Consider the following 24013-nt stretch of genomic DNA (forward strand, 5'->3'; position numbering starts at 1 on the left):
GGGAGAAGCAGACTCCCCACTGAGCAGGGAGCCCGATGCGGGACTCGATCCCGGGACTCCAGGATCATGACCTGAGCCGATGGCAGTCGCTTAACCAACTGAGCCACCCAGGCGCCCCTACATCCTCTGTATTCTAAAATAATTATATATAGTTGTATACATATGTTTATATGTGGGTGTATATATAGTTGTGTATATGCACCCCAAAAAAAGTCTATAGGAACTTCATGGCAGCTATTTCTAAGAAGAATAATTTTATTTTATGCATTGCTACAACGTATAGAATACCAAGGAGCATGCACCAGTTTTGTAATTGAATAGTAATAATAAAATGCAATATTGAAATGGAAAGCAAAATAGGACCTTCCAGAGGAGCAGCCAGACCTTCTCCCTTGACTTAGGAGGTTTTAGCAAAATTCCCTCAGAATGACAAGTGCCTATCCTGTTCATATAAGGCCCTCGTCACTGTCACACTCTTGACTGTGAACCTTTGCTGACGGGAAAGCAGCTTTGACCATGGTTCCGTGCCAGTTTTTGAGTTTTCTAAAGACTATTCCAGCTAATGCATAGGCATAACCAGTCCCCAGCATTGACTGATCTAGAACGTTCTTTTCCAAAAGGGTCCGTGGGGTTAATAGGCATTTGGCTTACTTGTTAACCTCATGACATACGAAAGAAGAGTTTTTATTTAGAAAACCAAGAGCATCAGGTATAGACTTGGTAGGATCTGTGATCGACCTCCTTATTCTCCGCCACTCCCTTCCAAATCCCGGGGCCATGTTTGACCTGGTGAGTGGCTCATGGGGATTTCCTTCCTTGCAGAACCGCCCACCTCCCCTTACTCTACCCTGATTCCCTCTTTATGCTCAACAGTGCTCCTCCTTCCCTGCCATGATCTTGTTCATTTATTAACTTATTTAGTGCCCATGTCCTCATGATAATCAGAATTGTCAGCTCCATGAGACTAAGACACATGTCTGCTTCATTTACCCCTCTATACTTGAAATCCAACACGTTGCCTACTGCTGAAGGCACTAATTAAATGTTGTTGTTGTTTTTTTTAATGAGGGAGGGATTGAATGAACGAATGAATGACTTGAAATTCTTGCACTTCCCAGGGCTGCAGTTTTCTCTCTTCAAGTCATCTTCTGGCCCTCAGACTGCATTCGCCCATCTATTTCCATACACATATTTATTGAGCATCTACTATGTACCAGTCGAGGTACTACTACATAGTAGTATACAAGGCACTAGATTTGGAGCAGTACACAAACCAGCCGTGCCCTGTATGAGTTTCCAGTGGCTTCTGTGACAAATCACCACAAGCTTAGTGGCTTAAAACAGCCCAAATGTATTACCTTACAGTGATGGAGGTCATAAGTCCAAAGTCAGTTTCACCCGGCTAAACATCAAGGTGTCCGCAGGGCTGGTTTTGCCTGGGGGGCTAGGAGAGACTCCACCTCCTTGCCTTTTCCCAGCCTCTAGTGGCTTTCTGCATCCCTTCTTTGCACGTGGCTCCACACCTCTCCCACCCGTTTCCATCATCACATCTCTGACTCTCCATCCCTGACTTGGATCCGTCTGCCTCCCTCTTGTAAGGACCCATATGATTACACTTAGGGCCCACCCAGAGGATCCAGGATAACCTGCCCATCTCATGATGCTTCACTTAATCATACCTGCAGAGGTCCTTTTGCCATGGAAGAGGATGCAGTCATGGTTTCCAGGGATTAGGATGTAGACCTCTTGGGCAGAGCGGTATTATTCGGCCTGCCAGTCCCCATTCTCGTGGAGTCTGGCTTCGTGGGAGAGATGGGTTAGCCACGCAGACATACACCTGAAATAAGTTGCGACAAGTGCTTTGAAGGGAAAGAACAACGTTACAGCAACCCCACTGCAAATTCAAGAGGAGAACAAGTTTAGGTTGAAGGGTCAGAGGTGGCTGAGTTCCGAAGATGGGGGAGAGTTGACCGGGCAGAGGGAGGGGAGCATGTACAAAGGCCCTGCCCCAGGAAAGAGCTGAAAAAAATGTCCCCAAGACCTGAGTGCCACGAAAAAGGGAAAAATAGCACCAAGGAAGACTCAGAGCTGCAGGGAGGAGGCCTGGCAGGGCATGGCAGGGATCTGCATTTTATTTAAATCTGAATTTTATTTAAAAGGTGTAGGCAGGAGATGACTTATCCTCCCTCCTTCCTTCTAGATCCTTCCTCCTCGAAAACCACTCAGACTGCTTTTGGGGGGAGACCTTCGGGAAGGAGGGAAGGAAGGAGGGCTTCCGAGTAGAGGTGCCTTCAAAGCGGTCTGCTTATGTCTCTGGCCTCCGGGCCACCTGAAGCCTCCCAGGTCCCGAGTCCTCTTCCGTTCCAGAGAGTGAGGGGGGCCACTCAGCTTTCCTGGACAGGCCATTCGGGTTCATCAGCTTCCTGTTGGAGCTGCTGCTCACTCGTGGCTGTTGTCGGCAAGGACAGGGCTCACGGCCACGCCTTGACTCCTCTCTGGCCACTCTCTCCTTGTCATTCGTCAGGAACGAGCTGTTCCCCGGCACACAGGGGTCGAGGAGGGGGCCGGCTCTGCGCATGGAGGCCTTTGCCAGCATCCACTTTGCCTGACACCTGTCCCTCTTTGGGGCAGTGTTCCCTCTCCCTCCCCTCCCCCAGCTGCTGCTCTGTGAAAGATCATTACCAGCTAGCCTTTTCTGCAGACGCTGAATCGCCTCTTCCAGCTGGGGAGGGAAGAGATCAGCTAAGCCTCTTGAGAACTCTGGGTAGTTTTTCCTTTTTAATTTTAGCCCCTTGTTGACTGGGTGCAATGAAAAAAACAAAAACAAAAACAAAAACAAAAAACAAACCTAAGTTATCTAACAGAAAAAGGTCCTTGAAATCACGGAGATTGGTTCTCTTTTAAAGCTCTGCTCTGTGACTTCGAATGAGTTGCTTCCCGTCCCGGGCACCTCATTTTCCAGAATTAGAAAATGCATCCGTTCAGATTCCAACTATCTGGGATATTTGGGGATTGCTGTGCTGGAAGAGAGTTGATTAATTCCACAAACATGAGTCGTGCACCCACTGGTGCAAGGGCCCTTGGGATCCTGAGATACCAACACTTGCTCTCTGTCCTGGGAGAGTTTATCAATCAGTTCCAACCTCAGGGACAGCTAATGACTTTGCTCTTTGAAATTGATTTTCTCTTAATTATAAGTCATTCTTGTCTGTTTGTTAAGAGAGCTTAGAAAGATAGTGGCTTAACCGTTGCAGCTAATGCTTATTTAGCACTACTACGCACTCTGATCTCATGTAGTGATGATCTCAGCCCTGGGAGGGAAAGACTGTTATTATCCCCATTTTACACACATGGAAACTGAGACTCAGAGTTGCTTAAGCTTTTACAAACAGCCAAAGGAAGAGCGAGGATTCGACCCTCTAGGAACAGCCTTCCCACTCCTGCTGTCCAGCTCCTCTTTGCTTTACACTCGAAGTCAGCAAACTTTTCCTATAATGGGCCTAATAGTAATATTTTAGACTTTGTGGGCCATACAGTCGCAAATATTCAACTATGACGTTGTAGCATGATGGTAGCCAGAGACAGCATGCAAATGAATGAACATGAGACTGTGTTCCAATAAAACTTTATGAACAAAAACAGGTGATGGTCCAGACTCGACCCATGGGCCATGGTTTGTCAACCCCTGGCCCCAGCCTCTGATCCACTCCATGAATTCTGGGTGAGTCAACGTGCAAGTCATAGGTTGCCCCGGACGTAATAAAATCATTTCTGGAAGCATATTCATCAATTCAGACTCCTATCTGACCCCATTCCTGCTCACTTCCTCTGCTTGGGGAGATGGAACTCCGTGTGACCTCCCCAATGCCCATGATACCCTTGTCCCCCCTGCTCCCACCTCCATCCCACTGTCACCAATAACTGGTAACATCAGAAACCTCGGGGATATCCGGAAGAGCTGGCCTCTGGTGAGTGAACCAGAAGTGAAATAAAGTGCAGGCGAAATCAGCAGCGAAGTTGAGGAAATTTCTTTTATCCCTAAATACAGAGATCAACTCATGCTCATGGTGGGCAGAATAATGGTACCCCAAAGATGGCTATGCTCTAATTCCAGAATCTGTGTATGTGTTACTTCCTATGTGACTTGTCTTTGCAGATGTGATTAAGTTAAGGATCCTGAGGTGGGAAGATCACTCTGGATTATCCAGATGGATCCTAAATGTAACCCCAGGGGTCCTTACAGGAGGGAGACAAGAAGGTCAGAGATGGTAGGAGGTGATGTCAGGACCAGAGCAGAGACTGAAGTGATGATGGGCTCTGGGCCAAGAGATGCAGGCTCTCATCGCTGGAAAAGGCAAGGGACAGATTCTCCTCAGGAGCTTCCAGAAAGAACCAGCCCTGCCGACACCTTGATTTTAGCCTTTTATGACTTATTCCACACTTCTCATACCTCTAGAATTATAAGAAGGTAAACGTATTGTTTTAAGCCACCGAGTGGGTGGTAATTTGTTATAGCAGCAGCAGGAACACTAATACAATGCTCAAAGCAAAAATTTGGAAAACACAGGAAATGCATTTTTTTTTCCAATTTTATTGAAGTATACTTGACATACAACATTGCATAAGTTGAAGGCGCACCACAGAATGACTTGATGCATGTATGAAGTTGCAAAATCATCACCACTCTAAGTTTAGTTACCATCCATCACCACACACAGCTACAAATTTTTCTCCTGGTGATGAGAACTTTTAAGATGTACGCTCTCAGCAACTTGCAAATATACGAAACAGTATTGTTAACTGTAGTCGCTATGATGCATGTTACCATCCCTAGGACTTATTTGTCTTATAACTCGAAGTTTATGCCTTTTGACCACCTTCAGCCAGCCCCCTAACCCATCCGGTTCTGTTTCTATGAATATGGTTTTTTTTTTTTCAAAGTCCACATATTAACTGATATCATACAGTATTTGTCTTTCTCTGTCTGACTTATTTCACTTAGCACAGTGCCCTCGAGGTCCATCCATGTGGTTGCAAATGGCAGGATTTCCTCTTTTTTATAGCTGAATAGTATTCCATTGTATGTACATATATAAATATATATATATTGTGTGTGTGTGTGTATACACACACCATTTGCTTTATCCATTCATCCATCGGTGGTCACTTGGGTTGCTTCCATGTCTTGGCTCCTATAAATATTGCAGCAATGAACATGGGAGTGCAGATATCTCTCCAGGATAGCGATTTCATTTCCTTCGGATATATTCCGAGAAGTGGGTGTGCTGGATCCTGTGATAGTTCTGTTTTTTAATTGTTTGAGGACCTTCCAGACTGTTCTCCACAGTGGCTGCACCACAGTTTGCATCCCCAACAATGGTGCCCCACGCTCTTCCCTTGCTCCACCCCTCGCCAGCACCTCTCTCTTATCTTTTTGATAGTAGACATCCTAACAGGCGTGAGATGATATCTCATTATGTCATAAAAGGTTTTTTTTAAAGCCTCTCTAATCACTCTGGCAAAGGGAAAAAATGAATATTTTAGAGATGGCTTGACAAAGACTTTGTGTGTGTGTGTGTGTGTGTGTGTCCCTATGCAGTTAACAAAAATGGGACTGTGCTCTGGGTGACTCTCCAAGTTGAGATGCTCTATTTTCAGGGAGCTGCAGGTGGGAGGGTTGGCTTGGATGTGTAGAGCCCTGGTTCTTTTATGTAGGCTCTTAGGCCCTTGTGATTTAGGGTGTCCGCAGAAATCTGGGAACCCTCGGGTGTAGGCAGAGAACCCACACAGTGGCTGCGAGAGCCCGATTTGTTATTCGAAGGGACAGCCCCGGGACAGCACTGACTTTGGTGTTTCCATTCTTTTGCAAGCGTCCCACTACTACAAATACAAGCAGCAGTTCATCTTCCCAGGTGAGTCCGTGAGCGCACTCAGGCCCCCCGGCGAAGCCTGCGGAGGGGCACACGTTGCTGGAATGGATGAAGGCAAGGGTTGTTGGGGTGGGCAAGCTCAAAGAGGGCAGCAGTGGAACCACCAGCCCCCAGGATCATGGCGAGCCATGGAGGTGGGAGAGGAGAAGCTGGGAGGTCCTAAGGGCACTGTGGTACCAAGGAGATCCCGAGGCACAACAGAAAGGCCTGAGAAGGTGGTCTGCAGTAGAAGGACGGGCCAGGGTGAGGAGGGGTCCAGAGCCACGTGGCAGGCGAGAGGTGGTCAGAGGGACTGAGTTGGGCACCGGGAGATGTGAAACCAAGTGGCCTCACCAGCCCAAAGAGAACTCAGGAATAGGGGGTGATTCAGAGGTGACCAGTGGGTGCTTCAAGTCAGAGGCGTGGGGCTCTGGCAACCCCCTTGTTATCAGTGACGTATTTTGTTCAGGGTGCCATCTTGGGTGCATGTGAGCAGGAAGAGTTCAAGTGATCGAGGAAGGGAAAGGAGGGATTGGCCAGCCCCAAGGACCCATGATCTGATGAGAAGTTCCTAGCTGCCCCATCTCCTAGGAATCAGGTCTTTGGGGGAGGTTGTGGACTCCATGTTGGGTTTCTGACTGTCCCATGTCTGCTTCTCAGATGTGGTGCCAGTGCCGGAGACCCCGACCCGGGCGCCCCAGGTCATCCTGCATCCAGTGACCTCGAATCCAATGTAAGTGGAACAGAGACCTCCTTCCCCTGTCCTGGCTCTTCAGTCTGCTCAGGGTCGCTGTCTTCTGTCTTCCTCTTCCTGGAATTGATGGGGTGGGAGACTGGGGGAGAGAGAGACTTAGGGAATGATTTAGGTAAAGAGAAGGAGAGCGTGACAGCGTCTCTCAGCCTGGGCCCCACGGACGAGTCAGCTCTGCTTTGTGTCCCGGCCCTGCTCGTCAAGGGTGATTTCCAGGGGCTGGACCATTTCCTTAGGATCCCCAGACTCTTCTGTGATCAGAAAGATAACGTTCTGCAATAGCTAGAGCTTAATGAAAGAACAGTTATCCTATGTCATTGTCCCCCCACCTTTAAAAAGCATAATTTAGGGTTATACGAGGGATCAGCAAACTACAGTCTATGGGACAAATCCAATTTGCCACCTGTTTTTATAAATAAAGTTTTATTGGAACACAGCCACGCCCATTGGCTTACGACATACTGTCTATGTGGCTTTCAAAGTACAACAGGAGAGCTGAGTAGTGGCAACAGAGACTGTAGGGTCTGCAAAGTCCAAAATATTTACTATCTGGCCCTTTCCGTACCAAGTTTGCTGACCTCTGGTTTATACCATTATAAGAATAATCTGAGCTAAGTTTGGAAAACGTGGACTGTTCTGTAAAAAGAGAAAGGAAAAATCATCACTCGTAGTCATACCGCTCTTAGAACTTTGACGTGTGCTCTTTCTATTCATGTTTTACATGCTTGCGTTTCATGGTCTACACAGTTTCCAGCCAGCTTTGTCATCCCGTAAAGCTATAGCCTCGCATTTTTTGTATTATTCCAGACTCTTTATAGGCATTGTTTTTAATGGCTGTAAAATATCATTATTGATGTAGAAAAATGTCCTTAACCATTTCCCAATTGCCAGATCGCCTATCTTCCCATATTGCACTGTCGTAAACAACACTGCAATGGATGTCTTTGCATGTGGCATCTTAAGCATCCTTGGGACACAGACTCTCTTTCCAGGTGGTCTGTTGGTGGGGCAGCCCCAAGTGAAACCCACCTTCCTTGACTTAACTTCTTCGGTTGCAGCCGAAGTAGGGGGCATGCTAGGGACCTGATTTCGTTTTGGCCAGCTTCCCAACTCCCATGTTTGCCTCCTCGGTTGTTCTTCTGGCTCTCCTAACTACTCCATCCTTTCTGACCCGGGTTATGGATAAATGGTACGTCTGTGACATCAAAGGAGCAGCAATTTGCCGGGGATATTGTGCTGACATCTAGCTCCGGATTGTTTCCCTGCTGCACGTAAACCAATTCCACAATTTGTGCAGGACGAACCCCAGGTTATTAACTGGCAGTCAGGGCGTGCCAGCGAACTACAGAGTCCGTAGCTGCCTGCGATCTGCTTAAGCGTGCATGGAGCGATGGGCTCTAACTCTTCGCAGAAGGAAATCATTTAATCGCTGGGCTACCATAATCACGCCTGATGCAAGCGGAGGAGGGCTGCCTGTTCTGTCGTTTTCTGTCGTTGGGTGTGAGGAGGGACTCCAGCTGCATTGTTCCATCCAGATCGCCCCAAGGCGTTAAGTTCCCAGCATTTCAGCTGTCGCTGGGTGGTTTCATTCCGTACTGTAAATAACTCCTTAATATGAAAGCAGACAGCACTTTGTGACCTACCCTTCTTTCCCCTTCTTTTAATTCCTCTAGCCTCTCAGGCTCCCTCTCACCTGGAGTGCCTCCAGCAAGTGGACTGGCCCTGTCTGCAGGGTCAGCAGCTTCTTGGGGTCTCAGGGTCAGGAGAGCACTGGGCCCTCAAATGAGGGGTGGGTAGGGGGATCTGCTAAGCTTCCCCAGGGGAAATGGGAAGGGTGCAAGGTGTTCATTGTGATTTTTTTCCTGCCACTGTTTCCAGCTTTTCTGTGCCTTCAGCAGCCCAGTTACTGTCTCCCCACCGCACTACACACACACACACACACACACACACACACACATCCTCTCCTCTGCAAACACACCCCCAGAAACACCTCACATCCCCATCACATACCATGTGCTCCGACAATCCCCTCAGACCCCAGTACATACCCAGCTACACTGTCAACATACGGCGTGCCCCCAACATCCCCAGGAGGTACACCCAACTCCCATGCACCCAGAACAACCCCTACACAGAGCACATCCCATTGTACTCACGTGGTAGCTGATATATACTTAGCACTCACACACGCAAGCACACTGTGTCCCCCAGCACCCACACGCAGCACGAGCCCACACTTAGCACAGCTGCAGCTCAGGAGCTCATGACTGCGTCACCCTCGCGCATGGACACATCTGCGTGTGCGCACACACACACACATGCACGCGCACACACACACACACACACACCTGTGTCTTCCAGTCCGGTACGGTTTCGCTCGTTCTCATTCCACACTTCCCGATTCGATGTGATTGGCAACATCCAACTTTAACTCAAACACTGAGAATTTTCAAAATACATCCAGTAATCTCCCTGGGGCATTTCCATCGTACTCCATTTATTCGATTCATACCTAACTTTCGGCCCGTGTCACTTTTAGCCTTTCTGCATAGTATCTCTGTGCTTGCTTTAGTCCCTTCAGTAGTAATATAATACTCCTCAAAGTCAGGAGCCCCCTGATGGCCTCACACTGCCCCTGGCACAGGCAGGTTTTCCCAGCTATCTGAAAGTAGAGCATTCCCATGAAAACTTTCAGGAGCCAAAATGGTGTCATGCAAAGAAGCAATTATCATTCATTTATATGGAAAAATTGGGGGTGTCCCCCAGCCCCCAAAATTACTTCTCGTAAATGAAGCCCAGATGCTCATGGACACAGGTCAAAGCTCTGGTAGCTGGATGCTGAGATGCTGAGGGTAGCTCCCCAGGAAGGAGCTTGGAGGCACCCCTCACGCTGCTCGGGGCGCACGCTACCTCTATAATGGCTTGCTGCAAAACAAAAGCTGAATGCCATGTTCACTTTTTACCTTCTTTCATAAAAGCAAAAACCCTCTTCGAATTTCTTTTGGTAGATACCAGCATAGATCTTTCGTAAAAGCAAAGTGGCGTGATGCCAGCTTTCAGAAAGCAGGGGGTACCTATAATCCCGAACTCCAGGGTTCTCCCGTAAGATTCTGAACCCAAGTGAACTTAGCAATCTCATTAGTTCTTTCCTAGCAAACACCCAGAGCTCTGAGGATCCTTCGGCCCATGGCATTTAGGCCAATGTGTAAGGAAGCTGCTAGATTAGTGGAAACCAAAGCCATAAAGAAAAAATGAGCCCTGAGCAGCCCCGAAAATCTATTTAAAACAGTGTCCTTGTCATTGCTTCTTCGTGGCGAGGTTATGGATTATTTTAGACACAAGTGTTGAAGTGAAAGTTGAGATAAAGCCTTGATGGTGAGGGTTTCTCATTCCAAGACTCTTCATACATGGATCAATAAGACACCGACCTCCCTTTTCACCTGAGGGTCACATTTATTTTTCTTTCTTTAAAGCTTGGAAGGAAATCCATTACTTCAAATTGAAGTGGAGCCAACCTCAGAGGTGAGATTCGGAGAGGGAGAAACACCTTTTTCCTGGGGCTGCCCAGCGCTTGGCGGAGTTGATGGATGACTTTAATGACTCAGAGGGCTTGGGGCGGGTGGGGACGGGGGCAAACCTGTTTGATGGATGTTCTAACTCCGGGACAACTGACAAGCGGGGGGCGGGGGTGGCGTCCAAGCAGGGGCGGCCCTCCCAGCACCAAGCCTAATGGGCCATTGTATGGTGTGCATCATGGAAAAGCTAGTTGTGCAGAAGTTGGCAAGAGATTTGAATTCTTAGTTGAAAAATCAACTTAGGGCCAGGGGAATACCAAGGGGGATATGCCCCACTGCGTTCCAAAGAATACATTGGGGGAGGCAGGGTCCCCGGGGACACTGAGCTTGGCGGGCTTTTGAGAATGTTCTGGGGCTTCTTCCCATTGGCCAAAACTACTGGAGGAATAAATGAAGTGTCCTGGGTAAGAACCATGGACTCCTTAGCCCTGTCGCTGTGTCCTAAAGTGAAAGGAGTAGAACTAGGGTGTCCAGAGAAAATCGTGTCCTTTCTGTGATTACTGGGCTAGTTGAAAAATTATCCTGGGGGAAGCCAACGGAGACTGTGTCATTTCTCTTGAGTGTGCTACAAGGGACAGCTTGCTCAGGTTTGGGGTCAGGAAGACCTCAGGCTGCCTCGTCAGGCCCCAAGCCTCTGGGAATCCCCACTGGCTGGAGCTCCTGCTGCTTCCTCACTTAAGCAAAAGAACCCAAGGGCCAGGGCACTCCCAGCCACCACGCTGGGAAGGCAGGTCCCTGGACCTTCAGCGTCTAAGGATTGCGGTGGTCACACCTAAGCGTTCCTGGGCTGTGTGGGTGTGTGGGGATAAAAATGCAGAGTTCTGGCCCCAGCCTGCTTTTTTCTGATTCGGTAGCTCTGGGTAGGGCCCAGGAATCTACGTTTTCTCCGGAAGCCCAGGGATTGTTGGATACAGGTGGTCAGGTGTGTGCAAGGGACTTAAGAGGCTTTCATCTCATTGAAAACCTCATACCATCCCCCAGGGTTGGGGGGGCGGATATTATTAGCTCCACTTTATGATGAGAGAAGGAAGTCTCAGAGAGGTCAAGCAGTTTGCCCAAGATCACACAGAGGCCAGATTCCAGCTCGTTTTGTCCGATTGGTAAGCCCATCCTATGAGCCTCCCTTCCAAGCCCTGACGCCACAGCTGCAGAGGAAGCCCGGGCATCTGGCCTGTGCGGAGGAGCTCTGACCTCTCCCCGTTTCTGACATCGGTTCCAAATCCCCTGGGGGAAGCAAAAGGCACTCCATATTGAGGTGTTCTGTGCAGACATCTGTTGCACCCACAGTTCAGCCTGTTGTCTTTCTCACACACGCATGAGTAGGCAGGTCAATACATCACGGTGGAATCGGAGGGCGTTGGAGATTAGGAGTCGAGACACCTGCTTCTTAGCCCTAGCTCTGCCTGGCTGTGTGATGTAGAGCTGGGCAACCTCCCGGGGTGACCAACCATCCCCATTTGCTGGGACCAAAGGGCTTCCCAAGGGGACTTTCATTTTTAAGGCATCTCTACACCCAATGTGGGGCTCAAACTTACAACCCCAAAATCAAGAGTCATATGCTCTACCGACTGAGCCAGCCTGGCGCCCCCTCCCCAAGGAGACTTCTAGTGCCCAAACCAGGGAAGTCCAGCAAACCAGCATGGGTGGTCCCCTAGTGTTTCTCCTCTATGAGCCTCAGTTTCCCCCTTGGCAAAAGAGCGTTGGATTATCGTGATCTCCCTTTTAGCTCCTTCATCTTCTACGATTCTAGGACAAGAGTGACCTGGGGCAAATAGATACATGTCCCCACCAGCTGAAAATGCACCTAGAGACGTGTTCAGATGCGGGGGGACTTCGTGGGAAGGCGGGGCAGGGGCAGGAGCCGCTCTGACCTCTCTCTCCTTTTCCGGCCACAGAATGAAGAGGGCCACGATGAGGCCGAAGAGTCGGAGGACGACTTCGAGGAGATGAACCTGTCCCTGCTCTCAGCCCGGAGCTTCCCGCGCAAGGCCAGCCAGACCAGCATCTTCCTGCAGGAGTGGGACATCCCTTTTGAGCAACTGGAGGTCGGCGAGCTCATCGGCAAGGGCCGCTTTGGGCAGGTGTACCATGGCCGCTGGCACGGCGAGGTGGCCATCCGGCTGATCGACATCGAGAGGGATAACGAGGAGCAGCTCAAGGCCTTCAAGCGGGAGGTGATGGCCTACAGGCAGACACGCCATGAGAACGTGGTGCTCTTCATGGGCGCCTGCATGAGCCCGCCCCACCTGGCCATCATCACCAGGTCAGTCCTGCCCGGGGCTCCCTGCCCACCACCCCCACCATGGACCCATTCCCAGAGTCCTGCCTCTGGCAGGGTTGAGAAGGGGTGGGGGGGTTCTGGTTAATGCGTCATTCTGGCGAATGGAGCATCTCTAGCTCTACCATTCACAATTATGTGGTTTTACGATTTGAGATTCCAGAAAATACTTTTGATGCCAAAACTCTTTGGCAGAGCAGTGCCACGGGGAGAGGACCGTAAGTGGGAAGGTAGGAAAGTTGGTTCGGGTCCCCCTGTGCTCCAAGTATTTGTGAAACAACATTGCTGAGACTCACTGTCTCCATATGTAAATTGAACTGATTGGATCCAATCAGGGGTTGGCAGACTTTTTCTGTAAAGGGCCCAGTAGTGAATATTGGTGGCTTTATGGGCCCTACAGTTTCTGTAGCAACTGCTCAACTCTGTTCACTGGGATGTGAAAGCAGCCACAGACAAGATGTAAATGGATGTATGTGGCCGGGTGCCAATAAAATTTTATTTATAAAAGCAGGTGATGTGTTGGATTTGGCCCTGAGGCCCTAGTTTTGCCACCCATGGGCTAAGATCGTGATGACTGTTATTCTGGCTTCATTAAAGCAGCAGATAACATTTGCAGGGCTTTACCACTGCTATTTTAAATATCCAGGATCCCTGATCTCTAGCTGCACAGGAGGGGTAGTGAGAAAATCTGACATTAAGAAAATGTCAGATGATAGCAACTTTCCTGAACTTGCTCTCTGACATCACCCAGTGACATGGGGCATTGAAAAAAAAAATAGCTTTCGCTTCAGTTGAACAGTTGTGAAACAATCCTTTGGTGTGTTTTTAAACTCTGGTTGTTGCTCCCCCATTGCATTAGGACTGGCTACAGCAGGGCCATTCCTGGCGTGGCCTGGGATGCCAAGAGTCAGCTCTCTCCTTCCCATTCTCTGCTCAAGTGATAAGATCCCAAATACACAAGCCTCTCATCTTGGCAGGAGCTGTGAGCTCAGGGAAGAGCTGGTATGTCTTTGGTCTGTTCCCTTGTGATACAAAGCATCCTTGAGCCCATTTATAAGATCTCAGTGGTCAGAAGAAGGTGTGTTATTGTCCGTTAGCATTGATTATGCAGATGATGGATTGAATCCATGTGTCCAGTGGTAAATGTTTTCAAAGGATTGGAGATCTAGAGATGGCCCTTCAGTTCTCCCTAAACCAGGGTAAAAATGGTGGTTCTCAGCCCTGAATGGGACAGAAGAGGCTTTCAAATATCCAGCTCAGATCATATTCAGAGGCTGAGCTGTTCTCAGGAGGTGAGTGTATCAGTAAGCTTGTGCTGAGTAACAAACTATCCCCAGTACTTCAGAGTTTTCCTCTGTTCTGTGGACAGTTCTACACAGAGCCAGGCCCCATAGCTGGGCTCTTGGACATGTCTGTGGTCAGCTGGCAGGTCAGGCCAGGGGGCTGGTCACTCTTGGGTGTCCTCACTAACTTGTCTACAGGTTGTCAGGTTATCAGCAGAGTGCCCCAATTCCCCTTCTCATGGTCTCTTATCCGCCAACAGCCTAGCTTGGGCTCATTCCCAGGGTGGTCTCAGGGTTCCAAGGGCAATAAGAGGTCGAGCCTTGATGGGCAAGTGCCTTTCACACCTCTGTCCGTGTTGCATTGACCGATGGACATTGGCCAAAGCAAGTTGCGTGGTCAACCTAGATTCAAGGCATGGAGAAACAGAGTCTGCCTCTGCAGGGGAGGGTTTGCGATGTCACGTTGCAGGGCCATAGATGCAGGGAGAGGGACAATTTGTGGCCACTTGTACAACCTGCCACAGCTCCTTTCCTCCTCTTTGTTATCCAGAATGTATCGTCCTCATGCATAGCCCTTTATTTGGGGTGCACACATCTGGTTGGAAGGTGGTCTTCCCCCACACACACACTGGTCTTCTGCCTCTTGCTCCCACCAGTCTGTCACTGCCAAATTTCTCTCTGCTCAGCTCCTCACGTTCTGGTCCTCTAACCCCTCTTTTTTGACATCCCCAAAGTAGAAATTCCAAACCCATCATCTCCTATCCATTGCCTGGCCCTTCTAAGGACCTCTTGCCATCCCCCCGACTTCCTCAGCTTACTGGTGGAGCCCAGTACCCCAAGCCTCCCTCACCCCCTTCCCAAGGGCTGGCTAATTGGAAATGGACAGATTCGGTTAGCAGTCCTTCTTGAGAAACGAGTGGTCATTATGAAAATGTGTCACTCATCCTGTAAGCCAGCTGCGTTTGTGGCCCCTTTCTATTATGTACAAACTCCATGCCCTGCCCCCTCCCTGAGCGCCGTAACTGCCTGCAGATTTCACAAATAGCGCAGCCTTTTCCTGGCACCGTGATAAAGACTCTGCAGCTTTGGGACATGTAATTGGTCTCTGAAGTGTTTTGGTATTTTGTGTGAAGAAGCCAGATGAGCCCCAAAGAAGTGGCATTTATTCCATATTATTGTGTCATTATATATTTATCTTGGGAGGGGTTCTGTGCACCCCCTTCTCCCATTTAGCACCGCCCACTTGTTGACCATCAGATCTCTTATCTGAATGTTCAGTTTGAAACCCGATATTTGAGTAATTTGATTAATCACCTGCATCCGCGTAATTGGTTGGCCGAGGTTGATGGTTGGACAATAGCCAACCAACTGGAACAATTTTTGGACCCTGGATTTATTTTACAGGGAACATAAGACCAGATAATTACCTGGCATATTCCAGCTAAATTCACAATGGCGTGTTCTAGCCAATTACTTAGTAATTATCATCGGAGTTAACAAGTATTTCTAAGATTAGCTTCCTTGTAATTCGATGTGTATGGCTCTTGGGGAATGAGTAATAACCAACTAGTTACCCAATTGCTGTATCCCCAAATACAATTAGCAGCAGGATTGCTAAATCGTTTCACGATTGGGTCATTATGAGATTATTGCAAAGCTATTGGCAGTCTGCACAATCGCTCATTTTAAAAACTCCAAGTGGAATTTGAAAGCCGATAGAGCTGAATGAAAACATCTCTCATCCTTCCGCCTTGCTGCAGAGTTCCCTAGGCCTCAGTGTCCCCATCTGCAAAATGAGGAAGTAGAAGTAAGTGCGTTCTTTGTGGCCCCTTCCTCCATCATCGAGGCCAGCAGCATCGCCTCTCCCTTCCGTGGTCACATGGCCTTCTTCTGTGGTCAGATCTCACTCGTATAAGGATACTTGTGATTGCATCTAGGACCTAGCCATCCAGAAACATCTCTCATTTCAACACGCTCAACTTCTACAAAGTCCCTTTTGCAATATTGAGGTAACTTTCATGGTTTCCAAGGATTAGTACCTGGATATCTTTGGGCTCCAGTTTTTAGTCTGTCCCATCACCTTGGACCTAATGAATCAAGTCTGTTTGTAGGTTAAGACTTTCTAACCAGCCCATTTGTATCCAGTTAATACTTGGGAACCACGCCTGGGGAATATTACCAGGGAGTACCTACTTGTGCCCAGCGCTGATGCTAGATGTGTCCAGCTAGTGCAGAGGGAAACGAAAACAGGAAAGTTTTCAAAAAAAAAAAAAAAAGACCAGACAAAATGACTCAATAATTAGGATCTCAGTGGGAAGAAATTTGTTATTTATCTGGTAACAGGAGTATGGACCAACCTACCTTAGCTGTGTGCCATGGAGACAAGACCAAAGCAAAATGCTACAGTTGATGTCTCCAAGAGGGCCCCCGCTTCCCCCTTTAGGAGGAGCCTAATTCCATTGAACCCATCTGGGCCATATTACAGATATGGAAACTGACGCCAGGAGAAGAAAGTGGAGCCAGGACAGGAGCCCAGGTCTCTAGCAATGCACTTGATCCTCCAACAGCTTGAAAACCCCATTCTCCCCCAATGCTTGTCCATTCATTCAGTCAGTCATCAGATATTTAGTAAAGAAGTTGAGTACCAGGCACTTTGCTGGATGTTAGGGGAGGGTGGTGAGCAAGACAGACATGGACCCTGTTCTCAGAGTGCTGTCATTCTAGTGGGGGAGACAGACTAGTGCTGAGTAGTAATGAGATCACTTGAGTAGGTCCCAGTGTGTTGAAGGAACAGAACCAGAGCAGTGCTACAGAGGGACTTGGGGACTGGAGTTATTTTAGGTGTGCATTGTGGGAGGGAAGATCCAGGCAGTGGAGACCTGAGTGCAAGGAGCCAGGTCTGCCGACATGTGCAGGGCGCGCTCAGCAGAGGGAGCAGCAGATGCAAAGGCCCAGGGGTAGGAATGAGCAGGGTGTGCTTCGGACCAGAGAGAAGACTGTGGTGGCAGAACGTGGTCAGTGAGGACAAGAGGGTGGGAGGTGAGAAAGAAGCCAGCAGGAGCCAGACTGCGGGGGGCGAGGGGGGCGCTGGTGCTCACGCCTGGTGAAGTGGGCACCGATGTCTACAGCAGCCCCTCAGCCTCCACGCTATATTTGAGGCCAGATCATTCATTATAGGGTCTGGCCTGTGCATTGTAGGATGGTTAGCAGGATCCTGCTCCCTACCCACTAGATGCCAATAGTACTGAGTCCCTAGTTGTGAGAACCAAAAATGTCTTCATATAGTGTCAGATGTCCCCTGGGGCAAAGTTACCCCCAGTCGAAGAACCGTTGCCCCAGAGTCTCTGATTAGGCTGTATAGGCCTCGGGTTCTGTACAAAACCTCCCCACACGGCTCTATCAGGCAGCTGGGAGACCCCCCTGAGACGCTCTGCTGTAGGACCCGGAAGGCTGGCGAGAGGTCTGGATTTTATGCTCAGGGGAGCAGGCGGCCCTTGGAGGGTTGTGGGCAGGGGCAGGAACTGGTGTCTTCAAGGACAAAAACGGGCCCCCAAAATAGAGGGTGGGGGCCCAAGGAGAGTATTTTGACAACTGCAGAGGCAGCCAAAGTTCAAGGAAATGGCAGTTTATCTGCCTAACTTCCCATTATGATCAGAGCCGAGGACTTCACCAGGCGCCAGCGTCCCTTTCCCCCCATCCCATCCCGCTGCCCTTGGCCGGACCAGGAAGCGCTGTTAGGAGGCCTGCCCTACCGTGGTTAGCGTTCTGCCTGGGGGTCTGGCTCAGCAGCGGAGATACCGCTCCTCCAACCTTGTCGTCACCAAGGCTGAGTCTAGGGAGGGAGACGCTGCCCCATTCTTCCCAGAAAGGTTTATCACAATGTCCCCATGCCCTCATTAGCTTCTGCTCGCCTGTCTCTCTGGAAAGAAAGACACAGTGAGCTTTGGGGCCAGGTAGAGACTATAGTTCCATCATGTGGTTCCTTTTCTTGAAGCTGAAGGAGACACAGCTGATCCTCCTGTCTGAAACCATTTCCCTGCTTGAGGGGCATTTCTTTAATGTTCATAAATGCAGAGCCCCCCAAATACACCAAAACAGCAAGAGATTCCACCAGCCTTCAGCAAGTACTCAGCTTCAGGCCAGGCAAGGTGATGTTCTCCCATTTATTACTGTGCCCATTTTACAAATGGGAAAACTGAGGTCAGACAAGGCAAAGGGAGCCCTTGCCCAGGTCATAGAACAAAAAACTGGCAGAACTCGGAATTGAGCAAACATATCTGACCTGTGCCCGGCTGCATCAGCCAGGTCAAGGGGAGGAGGCAAGAATACTCACCCCTGATCACATCCAACTCACCTGGGGCACTTGGTAACGCTATAGGAGCCATGCCCCATTTCAGTTCAGTGCACCAAAGCCTCTGTCTTTTTTATTAAGTTCCAGAGGATTTGGTACACCACAGTTTACAAGCCACTGACTTACTAACCTGGTTTCATTTTTTGTAGCTTTGATTCTGTTTATGTACTAAAATACCCCGTAAGTTACTATGGGGCCAGCGTGCGTGCGCACACACACACACACACCCCTCTTCCATACACACTCCACATTACACGTTTTCTCTCCTCTTTCTCTGTCCTGCTCTTTATCTTATAAAACACACACTCACTTTCTCTTTCCCAGCAGAAGACTTGTATTATTTGTATTAGCAACTGACAAAGTTCCCATGGCCCACAAGCCACCTCCTCCCTCCCCCAATCTTTTTCTAGAATCCCCAGATTATTTAAAGCCATGCTTCAGAGCATAGACCCCTGGCTAGCATCACCTGGGAACTTTTTAGAAAGGCAAATGGAAGATCAAGAATCCCCTCCCTCGCAATCAGGAGCTCTCGGGGTAAGCCCACTCTCTGGGCTGTAAGTAGTTCTCCAGGAAGTCTGCCCTCCGCAGACATGCGTGGGACCCTGACTGAGTGCCCGGCTGTGTGCCACTTCTCAGAACGCTATTCCTATGGTTCATACAAAGACTTTCCATTCCAGGAGAAGAGATGGTCAGTAACAAATCAAACAAGTAAGATAATTAAAACATTGAATTAAGTGTTGTGAAGGCACTTATGGGGGATGGGTCAGAGTGACAGGAGGGCTGCTTTGAGGAGGGGCTGAGGAGAGGTGTCTTAGGGGAGGGGACGTTTGAACTGAGACCTAACGATGAGAAGCAGCAGGGAAAGAGCAGTCCAGGCAGTGGCATAGCAGGTGCAAAGGCCCTGAGGTGGGAATGAGATGGGCACATTTGAGGACCGGAGGGAAGCATGTGAATGATTGCAGGGTGGTAGGGGAGGGGCTGCAGGGCCTCAAAGGTGTGGATAAGGGTGTAGAGTTTATTCTATGGCAGTGGGAAACCAGTGAAAGATTTTAAGCAGGAGCTAACTCACACCACTATGGAAGTTTCCAGACGGCCTGGCTGCTTGCTGCCTCCACTTACGCTCGGCTAGTTAGTTGCTTCAGTGTGTCAAAACATCATCTGGCTGAGAGCAGTTACAGCATCAACCTAGCCCAGCCCTGAAGGACACAAGCAGAGGAAACGGGATTCTGGGGTGTCCTGGCTGTCACTGTGGTGTTTCCACCTGTGTGGGGGATGACCGAGTGGTCCCTCTGTATTTGGGAGCACCGTGAATTTCAGGAGGCCTTCTCAGGGATGGGAGTAGGAGGGAGCAGGACAATAGAGGCATTCCATAAACACCTTGTTGTGATAGAGAGGCTTGGGATGTGTGCCCCAGGAAAGAGAAGGAAGAACAGGATTTCCCCACTGCTTTCAAGATTTTTTTTTTTTAATTTCTCATTGGGCGAGTGTCCTCGGTCTCACCCAGTCGCTGGGTGCCCAGAGTCTGCATGCAGCCGTGCAGTCGTATGAGGTTGGCTGGATCCCCCTGCCGCACGCGCCCGGCACCCAGCCCCACCCGTCTCCCCCGGGGACAAGGTAGTAATGAAATCCTGCGGGGCCTCGTTTGCACAGCACTCTAAATCTGGTCAATATCAGGAGCTATTTAATAGACTACTTCCAACTCCAAATCAGTACTTGTTTTTCATGCTTTCGAATATAATAGCGCCAAGCTGCATTATTTAACAGACAAACGGAGGACCCTGCCTTCTGCTAAGACCGTAGTAACTCTGTGCCTGAATGAGATCTTGACTTGCTTTTCCAGTAACTCTGTACTTGTGGGCTTTCTGATTTTTTTCCCCCTTCAGGCCAGTTTGATTGTCCTAAATATAACATACAAGAGTGGGGGTGAGGGGGCGCTGAGCGCATGAAGATTCCGTCCCCCGTCATCTAGTGGAATCGTCTTCCTTTTATGTTCAAAAAGCTGAATTGCTTTCCCTTTATAAAGCACAGCTGAAAAGGTTTTTTTGTCTGTGGCTGCCTTTAATTGTGCTGGAATGTGAAGCACCCCGGGACTTTTGTGAAGGAAGCGCTATAAATGCACTGCATCATTATCATCATTGTTATTAACATCATCTCTGTGCATTGCATATGCCTGTTGGTAAACGATCGTATGAGCAGCAGAGGACTTGCCTGGGTGAAGACTTCGCCACTGGCCACCATGTTCCTCGGACCTCAAAGATTCTGAATTAGCGCGCAGGCCATCTGTTATCACTTACCAAGTAACTTGTTTGTCTTATTGGGCAAGTGATAACTTGTTATTGAAAAATGCAGAGCAGCAAAAAAAAAGAAAATGAAATTCACCTGTAATGTCTACGGCCAGAGGCAGTCACGTGAACATTTTGGTGCAAATCCTTCCAGGCAGTCTTCTCAGTAGACATGCAAACTTACAGTTTGTATTTGTCACAGTAACGGTAGCTGCTATAACAAATAGGTCTTAAGGCATTCGATGGCTTTATACAATAGAAGTCCCATTTCTTGCTCACATAATAAATAGTCCAAGATGGGTATTCCTGGATGGTAGGTGGCTCTTCCTCAGGTGTGGAGGGATCTAAGACCAATCCCATCTTTTGGATCCATCCCTGGGGCTGAGAGTCCTCTGCTTCTAGCTGGGGAAAGAAGAAAGTACATAGAGGTTGTGTGGGATGTTTCGGTGAGCCATACTTATAAGTGGTGCACGCCTGTGTCATGGGTTGGCACAGTCCCTCGACCACAGCTGACTGCAAGGGAGGCTGAGGAATAGCCAACTGTATTCCCAGGAGGAAAATGACATGGGTTTTGGTGAAGAGCCAGCAGCTCTTTGACACACACACACACACACACACACACACACTCACACACACACATTTATGGATAGCTCTTCTATCCCACTGAAGATAGACTCATCCGGCAATCTTGTTCTATGACTCGCTACTTTCACCAACTACATGTATGAACGCCCTGGTTTTTGGATTTGGGTCTACTGCAAATTTCTTCACTTTTGTGTACCTCTGTTTCCTTATCTATAAAATGGGATGACCTTTTTGTCTCTTGCAAGATAGTAATAAGAATTAGAGATCAGGGGCGCCTGGGTGGCTCAGATGGCTAAGCGTCTGCCTTTGGCTCAGGTCATGATCCCAGGGTCCTGGGATCGAGTCCCGCATCGGGCTCCCTGGTAGGCGGGGAGCCTGCTTCTCCCTCTGCCTCTGCCTCTCTCTCTCTCTCTCTCTCACTCTCATGAATAAATAAATAAAACATTAAAAAAAAAAAAGAATTAGAGATCAGGCTATGGCTTAATGCCTCCTATAAGCAGAGGTGCTCAATACCTTGTATCTCCCAGTTGCTATACGAATGATGCTATCCTAACAACGATGATGGCAATAATGATAGTGGTAGCAATTAACAGGAGTGTATTTCCTCCCAGGGGCCAAGGCCTCCTTGGCGCTACAAGCAGCAGGTGTTTTGTGTTTATTATGATATCAAATGATATGAGGTGATGGCTATGGTTTGACCCCTTGGACTCGTGGCTTGTACCTTGTACCTCTCTGAGCTTCAAGCCGTCCTCAAGGAGATGTTGAGAAAGGAGCTGGATATACCAGTCTCCAGCTCGGATGGAAGGTTGAGGCTGGAAATAACCATGTGTGAATCATCTGCAGAGAAGTGGTGATTGAAGCTGTGGGCTTCTGTGGAAGCTGAGGTCATCCAGGGAAGAGCGGGAGGTTGCCCAAGGATGGAGCCTGGAGCACCTCCAGCGTGGGGTGTCTTGGTGGGGAAGGGTCCCCGGGCACAGGGGATTGGGAAGAAGCAGGCAGGGCTAGAGGAGCCCAGAAGAGCATGGGGACCTGGAGCCAATCCAGAGTGGCACCCACTGCCCCCCTCCCCCCCATTCCCTTGTAGGACATCGCCATGTTTTATTTTCATTAGAGCACTTCTCACCATAAGATATTCTTGTTCCTCAATTTGTCTGCTTGCTTTTTGTCTCTTTTTCCTACATCCCTTCCCCCACCCTAGAACATAAGCCTGGGGAAAGCAGGACCTCAGCTACTTGGCTCACCTCTGCATCCCCAGCCTCTTAAACCCTGGGTCCCCCTTAAAGACTTGTTGAATGAATGAATAACCATTTCCAAAAATCTATTCACACGCATTATCACAGCCTGCTCCTCTAGGCAAGTGTAGCAGCAGACAATGAATGGTACTGTTTACTCAGAATCACTGAGAAATGAGTGGGACATAAGTAAAATATAGTACAGACTGGGTGGTGTGGGGGTGGCTATAGGGTGTGGGAGAATTAACAGGGATTGAAAGAAAATGATGCCAACTGTGTGATGTGAATTATAATAATAAAGAGACGGAGTAATTTGGGGGTATTGACCCCAAACAATCATCATGTATAAGGTCCTGGGTGTGATGGTGGGAATGAGGAAGCAAAGGCATGCCCCCTGAAGCTCACAGACAGGTAACTGGGATTGATTCTCAGTATCCTTGATCTCTGCAATAGTAACTGGGATTGATTCTCAGTATCCTTGATCTCTGCAATAGTAACTGGGATTGATTCTCAGTATCCTTGATCTCTGCAATAGGATCCTAGGGAGCTGTGGGGACCCAGATCTGGCCCCTGACCCAACCAAGGAGTTAGCCAGATGGACAGAAGCTATTGCCATTCTCTTTTTTAAAAAAGATTTTATTTATTTATTTATTAGAGAGAGAGAGCACAAGCAGGGGAAAGGGCAGAGAGAGAGGGAGAAGCAGGCTCCCCGCTGAGCAGGGAGCCCAACACAGGGCTCGATCCCAGGGTCCTGGGATCATGACCTGAGCTGAAGGCAGAAGCTTAACTGACTGAGCCACCCAGGCGCCCCATTATTGGCATTCTTAACAGCAAGACCTGTAATGCAAAGGGTTGAAGGTGGGAGGGGACAAGATGGGGAAGAGGCAGGGGAGTCCGCAGCTGGGGTGCAGGATCCATATGGGTAAAATAGCAGGAGCTAAGGAGCTGGAGAAGGTCTGAAAGGACCTTGTGAGCCAAGCAAGCTAAGGAATCTGGACTTTTCTTGCAGAGGCAGGGGGAGCCACCCAGAGTTTTAGCCAGAAGAGCGACACCATTCGGTTTGCATCTTAGAAAGACCACTTTGGGGCAATCCCTTTCCTTAGAGGAGGTTGCAGCAGGATGGTTGATCTATTTCCCCTCCCTCTGCCCCCTCCAAGAACTGTGTGGACAGTGTGGACCCTCATCAGACATCAGTGGGAACAAATGCAGGTTTTCATGCCCCCGGTTCTAAAAGATCCTTGGGCCGGCTCCCTGAGTGAGGGGAGAGCAATGGCAAGCTGCCAGTCCTTTGGAAACAAAGGCATCTCCAACAGCGTTCACTATTTACCCGAGTTAAAAATAGCTAGCTGCGCTCCCATGTTTTGAAGGCAAGTGTGGGCAACGTTGGGTCCTTAACATGTGTTCCAGAAACCAGAGGGACGGTTTCCTCAGCTTTGCTGGCAGGCCATGGTTAAACAAATTCAGGAGCACGGGAGTAGCTTCACGGAGGAAGGCAAAGTTGCAATTAAAAGCTGGTTCCCTGCCATCTGATCGGCCTGCGTGCGGATACTGGCTTTTCTGTCTTTTGAATGGGTTTAACGACCCTCTGAAGTGGGTACCATTCCATTCCCCCATTTATGGTCAAGGACGCCAATGAAGCAGGTGCCTAAGGTTATAGAAAGCTGGGGAGAGGTAGGATTTGAACTCAGGGTTGTCTAATTCAGACCAAAGTTCCTATCAATCACCAGCCCCCTTCCTTTTCTTTCCCTTCCTAGCTGTGCATAAGTC

The 24013-nt window shown here is 49.0% G+C and overlaps 1 protein-coding gene across 1 annotated transcript in view; it reads left to right on the plus strand.

The window, feature by feature from the left end:
* The window catches only part of KSR2 (kinase suppressor of ras 2), a 400684-nt gene that overhangs the window by 333724 nt on the left and 42947 nt on the right, over nucleotides 1–24013 (plus strand). The window contains exons 11-15 of the mRNA XM_044921136.1: nucleotides 4884–4903; nucleotides 5801–5912; nucleotides 6570–6642; nucleotides 10134–10182; nucleotides 12131–12498. Coding sequence (XP_044777071.1) covers nucleotides 4884–4903; nucleotides 5801–5912; nucleotides 6570–6642; nucleotides 10134–10182; nucleotides 12131–12498 — 622 coding nt within the window. The remainder of the gene's footprint in view (nucleotides 1–4883; nucleotides 4904–5800; nucleotides 5913–6569; nucleotides 6643–10133; nucleotides 10183–12130; nucleotides 12499–24013) is intronic.

The sequence above is a fragment of the Neomonachus schauinslandi genome, chromosome 14 (genome assembly GCF_002201575.2).
Source record: "Neomonachus schauinslandi chromosome 14, ASM220157v2, whole genome shotgun sequence".
Classification (NCBI taxonomy): Eukaryota; Metazoa; Chordata; class Mammalia; order Carnivora; family Phocidae; genus Neomonachus; species Neomonachus schauinslandi.